Source organism: Octopus bimaculoides, chromosome 5, assembly GCF_046866305.1.
Source record: "Octopus bimaculoides isolate indiv1 chromosome 5, ASM4686630v1, whole genome shotgun sequence".
Lineage (NCBI taxonomy): Eukaryota > Metazoa > Mollusca > Cephalopoda > Octopoda > Octopodidae > Octopus > Octopus bimaculoides.
Genome location: NC_142932.1, coordinates 61,989,680 through 61,997,334, shown reverse-complemented (window position 1 = coordinate 61,997,334; position 7,655 = coordinate 61,989,680). Strand labels below are relative to the sequence as shown.

Here is a 7,655-nt window from a genome sequence, read left to right as displayed (position 1 = left end):
AGACGGAGTTTGGGCTTTCAAGATGTATGGTGATGGTGATGAGACGAGGCAAGTTTGTCAGAATAGAAGATAAATGTGTGCCAAGTGTATAACAATTGAATCCGAATCTCAATGGAAATACCTGGGAATACTGGAGGCAGATGGAAGAAAACATCTTGGTGTGAAAGAAAAGATAAAGAAAAAGTATCTGCTGCGATTGGGAATGATATTGGATTCAAATTTGACTGCCAGAAAAACAATTTGTGGAATAAATTTGTGCGCGGTTGCAATCGTTCGGTATGGAGATGGAATTGTGAAGTGGACAGAGCATGAGCTAAAGGAATTGTAGAGGAAGACAAGAAAGCTCCTAATAACGCCTGAAGTCAATCATCCACATACAGACGTTAATCGTCTATACATGGAGAGCAAATGGAAGAAGGGGACTGATAAGTGTAGTGAGATATCTAACAAAGTGAGAAAACCTAGTGGCAGTTAGAGATGAGGCTATGTTGAAAACAGGAAAAAAGAAAAGAACAACACAAGAAATACAAGAAAGCCATGAAGAAGCTCTCCTCAACAAAGGACTACATAATCTGTTATTTGAAAAAGTCCTATTTCATTCCATTTTGATTTCATGCATTTCCGGAATCCCCTGCAACTGAGTTCACTTCTGATCCATTTCGCAGTTACAGTTCGGTTTGCCTCGTCGCACAGTTTTCTCTGCCTTTGATTTTGTGTATAGGCAGTCTGTGGGTGACATCTGAGCTTATGCTACTCATCCACAGAGCAATTGCCGGGTAAAAGACCTTCACTGTTCGTTCTAGCCTCATTCACACCATGATTCGACACACCTGTATTAGACATTTTAACTCACTATTGAGGTATGTGTTTCAAGGTTAGCCACCAATTGATATTTTTATAGAGACACCATCTGTAGAAAGATCGTCAAACCCAGACCAAAGAGCTCTTAATACCCATAAGTTGAGACTATTTCATTCTCATTTGTTAGTGTTGGGGACATTGGGAACTTGCCACTTATATGATGTGCATTGCTGAGGCAATTGTAACCGTCCTAGATTATTGTAAATTTCGGATGTCATTACTATAGTAATGATATCCTAAATTTCTAATTAAATATCCAATTACGTGTATATGCTTATTAGATTACCTGCTAACTTTTGTGATTCCAGATTGAAAGAGCCAACTTTGTGGTTCCTGATTAAAGGAGACTATCAAACATTGCTTGCCACAGCTAGCTAGTATGCACAATGCAGCCGAAATGTAAAGACATTTTGTTTGCTCGGTAAGTTTTGTTTTAAACTGGGCAAAACCGATACAAAAAATTATCAAATACTCCAAACTGATTATGGATTGAGTTGTATGAGCCAAGCATTCTTTTTCTTTGTTGGCACAAGAGGCCAGGAAAGCTCACGATGATCCCCTTTTTCGACAGCAAGGACATCAACTACATCTACTGGTTTCGTTCTGGCCAGACGGTCAACAAAGTGTAATTTGTGGACATTTGGTGGAAGTTTAGCAAGAAATTTCGTCGCAGAGGGCCAAGGCACCTACACCAGGACATTGTACATGTCTACAATTTCACCGTGGTAACCAACTACTTATGAAAGAGTGACATCAAAATCCACTCCTACAGCCTGGACATTGCTGCCAATCACAGGCTGTGACAGGGATTCAGAACACCTCCACGGAGTATTCAGGACGTGGTTGGAATGCTACAAGTGGGTTGAAGATAGACAATCTTACCTCGAATGAGATAAAGATTTACCCTTTTTTTAAAATCATAAATATCTTCCCTGAAAATGTCTCTCCTGAAAATATCTCTCCTGAAAATGTCTTAAAACTTCTGGAATGTAACTTACATGTGTACACACACACACACACACACACACACACACACACACACACACACACACACACACACACACACATATGTATTGAGGTAGACAGAGAAATCTATCCTAATGTATATCCAGTAGCAGGAATATTTCCAATGTATGATGACATAAGGTTGCCAATAACTGTGGACGAGCTTTCTATTGCATTCTACAAGGAATTTTACCCGAATTTTGTTTAACTAGAATCTATCTGTCTATCTATCTATCTATCTATCTATCTATCTATCTATCTATCTATCTATCTATCTATCTATCTGTCTGTCTGTCTGTCTGTCTATCTGTCTGTCTGTCTGTCTGTCTGTCTGTCTGTCTGTCTATGTATCTATCTATCTATCTATCTTTATATATATATAGTTTAAATTTACGGAAAAGATAAACGATGACTGGTGATAGAACAACAAGCAGGGGTATTAGTTTGACGTTCGGAAGAATGGAAAAGTCTTTGACATTTCGAGCCTGCGCTCTTTGACGGAAAAATTTGAGAGGGAAAAAAATAGACAACGAGCGTAAAAAAGAAAAAAAAGAACGGAGAGAGAGAAAAATGAGTAAGGAATAATGGTTCCAGATTATGAAGCGACTGGAAGAAAGAGGCTAAGTGAAAGGGAGATAGCGCTGATACGGCTCAACTAGGGTGCGTAAGCGCGTGTGTGTATGTGAGGATGGTGTGTGTATATGTGAATGAGGACGAGCGCGCGTGGATGTATGTGTGGGTAGGTTAAAAATTGGTAGGCCTTTGTGTGTGTGTGTGTTTGGGCGTGTGTGTGTTTGGGCGTGTGTGTGTTTGGGCGTGTGTGTGTTTGGGCGTGTGTGTGTTTGGGCGTGTGTGTCTTTGGGCGTGTGTGTGTTTGGGCGTGTGTGTGTTTGGGCGTGTGTGTGTTTGGGCGTGTGTGTGTTTGGGCGTGTGTGTGTTTGGGCGTGTGTGTGTTTGGGCGTGTGTGTCTTTGGGCGTGTGTGTGTTTGGGCGTGTGTGTGTTTGGGCGTGTGTGTGTTTGGGCGTGTGTGTGTTTGGGCGTGTGTGTGTTTGGGCGTGTGTGTCTTTGGGCGTGTGTGTGTTTGGGCGTGTGTGTGTTTGGGCGTGTGTGTGTTTGGGCGTGTGTGTGTTTGGGCGTGTGTGTGTTTGGGCGTGTGTGTGTTTGGGCGTGTGTGTGTTTGGGCGTGTGTGTGTTTGGGCGTGTGTGTGTTTGGGCGTGTGTGTGTTTGGGCGTGTGTGTGTTTGGGCGTGTGTGTGTTTGGGCGTGTGTGTGTTTGGGCGTGTGTGTGTTTGGGCGTGTGTGTGTTTGGGCGTGTGTGTGTTTGGGCATGTGTGTGTGTATGTGTATGAGCAACCTAGTGCATGCATTTTACGGTGTGATGTGCGTGTCCGTGTCTGCGTATATGTGTGTAAGGCTATCGTGTGTGTGTGTGTGTGTGTGTGTGTGAAAGCGCTTGGTCCTGTGTGTGCATATGGGGGCGTGTGTGCGCTTATGTATAGGTAACCTAGTTCGTGCGTTGTACGGAGTGATGTACATGGAATGATGTGGAGTGTGCGTGCGTGTGTGTTTGTTCGTATGGATGCCTGTATATGTGTGTGAGGCTATCGTGTGTGTGTGAGTGTGCAAACGCTTGTGTGTAGCAGTTGGTGTGTGCTTGTTCGAGTGGTGTGTGCACGTGTGTATGCATGTGTGCGTGCGTGTGTGTTAATGCGAGAAGTGTGTGAGTGTATGTCACTCCATAGCGTGTATGTATATTGTGTATGTTTATGTACGAAAGTTGTATGTGATTTTGTGTGTTGTATGCGTGTGTATTGTGTATGCTTTTTGGAGTGAATTCTCTGTGTGTTGTGGGGGAATGTATAGAGTTGCGAGATATATATACATGGATATATACATATATATACACAGACATTTATACATGCATACGTATATACATTATATATGTGTTTATGTATATAAAAAGTGAGATAAAGAGGGGAATAAATAAAGATAAATATATAAATAACAATATTATGATCATTAATATTAAGATTCGTTTGTAAACACTTTCCAATAATATAATGCTGTTTCTAAGTTAAGTACAACATCTCCGCGCCGATATCTTTGTTATTATACGTGTTGCTATGCAATATATTACGTTCGTATAATTTGTAACAATATTTATCATGCAATTTTTTTTGTGTATTTCGCTTGATAAAATACACCATGACTGCAAAGTCAATTCTTAATTTTTGCATACTCGTAGTTTCCAGCAGGAATTGCGATGCTGTTTATGTATAATTACTTGTATCTGGTTGGATCTTCTTCAACTAAGAATGTTACCAAAAACTCAATTCAATTTGCAAATTAACAATTTTCTCGCAAAACCTAATAAAAGATACCATGAGATAAAGTAGATAGCACTTTGCAGATAACACGCAGTGTATGAATTAATTATGGTTATATTATTTAATTTACTCTGTACTTTCGAATAAGCAACAGGATAGCTCATTGTTTACAAAAATATCGGATTTAGCTCCTGGGAAATATGTATTAAAGTATATAAAGTATATATAAAGTATACATCGCCTACTTTTGGAAACGATACTCGCTGTTATTCTAATCGAAAGGTTAGATACTGGAATGGTATCTTCGCGAATTAAGGTTACTTTGATAAAAAGAAGGATACAACGGATGACTTGTATATAAAACTACTACATAAGAACAAGTGATTGTAAGACTACACTCAACAAAGAAACAGCTCAATTAGGGCTAACGTTTCGTTAAACAAAAAGCTTACTTCTACGTGTTTGTTTGACTTCAAGAAAAATGTGCGAAAATCCTCTCAAATATGCAATGGACAATATTGTTTCCGTTATAACTGGAATTATCACTTTCTTTAATATAAATCGAGTATAATTGCTTATCATTGCATTCTTTCTTTTAACGTTAGCATTGCAGTTTCAATTTAGCTAAACATTCAACTGCACACAACCGAGGATAAATCACGTGTGTGTGTGTAAGTGTGCGTGCGTATGGGTGTTTGTAGTGGGGTAAACATATACAACTCTATAGCAATTTTATCTTACTATCTAACAATCTCTTTCGCCCTTTTCCACTCTCCCTTCTCTCCCCCACTCTCTCTGTCTTTCTGTCTTTGCTTCCTTCTATGTCTGTCTGTGAGTCTGTCTTTGTATGTAAACAGTAATGCATTAAAGTATATAAAGTATGAGCATCCTAGTGCATGCATTTTACGGAGTGATGTGCGTGTCCGTATTTGCGTATATGTGTGTAAGGCTATCGTGTGTGTGTGTGTGTGTGTGTGTGTGTGTGTGTGTGTGTGTGTGTGCGTGTGAAAGCGCCGGTAGGCGATTTCAACTTACAGGTGGATGATAGGCGAATTTCTAGAAAATGGTGGGCGATTTTAGATTTTAGAGGGCGATGTGAACATTTTGTGGGTGACAAAGAATTTTAAAAATTAAGTCTGATGCAAAGCATTCTGACAAGGACAAGCTGTTGTTATATTTTTTGCAACTGAGCGCCTCTTTCAAAAAGTAAACACAAACTTTCAACACTCTACTCGAGGAAACTAGAAAAGCGGGAGAATGACGGGTTGACTGCATCGTACAAAAATTGCATTACTTGTTGCTAAGTCTGGGAATTCTCACATTATTGGAGAAAAATTACTTCGCCCGGTTATCGAAGAGGTTTTGTCAAACATTATGCACGAAAAACCCAATAACATTATGAAAAAGATCCCACTTAGAAATAACACGATTTCTCGACGCATCGACGAAATGCCCATTGATGTCAAACATCAGCTCAATATTCTCCAGCATTCTGAATTTTCTATACAAGCGGATGAGTCAACTGTTGTGGACAATCAATGTTCGGTGACGGTGTGTTCGGTATTTCAGCGAAGACCTCCAATATTGTGAGGAAATGCTGTTCACAGAAATTTCCGCTTGATTTAAAAGGTGTAACTATTTTTAGCACTCTCAAATCTTTCCTTATTGAACATAATATTCCACTCAGTAACATTCTTGCCTGTGCGTCTAATGGAGCCCCTTCGTTGATAGGAAGATGCGGAGGTTTTTCATCTCTCCTAAAGCGTGAAATTTCCCACCAGATACTAACTGTTCATTGCTTGGCACAGTGGTAGCATTTAGTGGCAAAAAATATGAACGGTAGATTGAATGATGCACTACAGTTAGTATCAAGACTGTGAACACACTGAAGTCCAGTCCCTTGTCTGATCGAATTTCCTGTCAACTCTGTCCGAGAAATGATGAGGACTATACTAAACTCTTATACCATACCGAAATGCGGTGGCTGTCAAAAGGAAACTGTGTTTTACACTATGTTGAACTCTTTCATATAATCATATCTTTCTTTGCAGATGCTCCACTATCCGCTATCCGCTTCATTGATGGCTGCAAAATGCGATATCTTTTTTGTTTGTGATATATTCTCAAAATTAAACGATTTGAATAAGTTATTGCAGGGAAACAGAAAAACTCTCGCTGACTGTAAATCATTTATCACTACCTTCATTTCAAAATTGGTACTGTACGCGACTAACATTTCAAAACGTCATTTCCATCAAATTACACAACATGATCCATTGAAAGAGGAAGTGGTTGATGAGGATTTAACTACATATCGCAAATATTTGCAATCATTGCACGATGACATGGTGGAGCTATTTCAAGATGTTATTGCGCTGAATATTCTAAACTGGTACAGCAATCCATTTGAGATCGATGCAGTCGATTACGAGGACGACGTTCAAAAGGAATTGATAGAATTTCAAAATGACAATGAAGCTACAATGCAATATCGCCGAAATGGAAAAGAAAGTTTGTAGTACCATCAAAGTATATTGAATTCCTACCCCAATCTGTGAAAACATCTGAAATCACTTTTGCTTGCCTTCCCTACCTCGTACCTGGTTGAATCTGGTTTTAGACATGTGGGAATTTTACTTTCCAATAAAAGTGGATGTAACTGGATGTAACACAACGAGGAGACTTGTGGCTAGGTTGACAAGATTGAAACCGAATGTGTCTGCACTAGCTGCTACGCATCAGACACAAGGTTCTCATTAAAAAGTGTTCTATTCTTTTCCTTTATAATACAATCATTAATTATTTTTGCATCGGTATTTCTGATCAGTGGTGGAAAAATTGGGGGAAAAATCAATTTAAAAGAAAGCGCAAATTTACCGAAGTTAATAGAGTTAACGTTGAAATTATATTCACACTAATGGCAAAACTAAACTCACAATAAAGGATTTGTAAACAACCGCATATTTAGCCCAAACGTCACTAACCGGGCAACGAATCTACGATATAGAGTGTGTGTTAAATGGCACAAAGGGTTTCGCCTAGTGGATTTAGTGTTGCGGTGGGAGTTGTGTCGGGGTTTCTTTTTTACACAGATGGGTGATGGAGCATTTTTTGGCAGATAGGTGGGCGACATTGCAATTTGGCGCGAAAGGTTTGGGAAACACTGGCATAGAGGTTTTTTTCCTTTCTTATTCATATAAACTTGTGTTCCAGAAATTTTAAATAAATCCCATTTAACAGTATATATATATACATGCACACAAACATGCACGTACGCACACACGCAAACACACATACATACACACACAAACAAACAAACAAACACACAATATCGAACACACATCTACAAGTGATGTGCCTGGTGTTAAAACACCTGGAAGTAATGGACAAGCGAGATAACTCGCATTAGATCCCATTTAGGAGCGATAGACATTGATACTTCATCATTTTTGAGACATGTC

At 39.4% G+C, this 7,655-nt stretch overlaps 1 protein-coding gene across 1 annotated transcript; it reads left to right on the top strand.

The window, feature by feature from the left end:
• Window positions 1-5,568: 5,568 nt before the first annotated feature.
• LOC149135558 (uncharacterized) lies at window positions 5,569-6,713 on the top strand. The gene is made up of 2 exons (XM_089353084.1): window positions 5,569-5,754; window positions 6,246-6,713. The coding sequence occupies exons 1-2, from the start codon at window positions 5,569-5,571 to the stop codon at window positions 6,711-6,713; spliced, it is 654 nt and encodes a 217-aa protein (XP_089209210.1).
• The last annotated feature ends 942 nt before the right edge of the window (window positions 6,714-7,655 follow it).

Bases quoted from the DNA above. Each gene is read 5' to 3' on its own strand.
- LOC149135558 (XM_089353084.1), top strand. From the start codon at position 5,569: ATGCACGAAAAACCCAATAACATTATGAAAAAGATCCCACTTAGAAAT. The intron at 5,755-6,245 runs GTATTTCAGCGA...CTTTCTTTGCAG, and splicing joins GTTCGGTGACGGTGTGTTCG to ATGCTCCACTATCCGCTATC.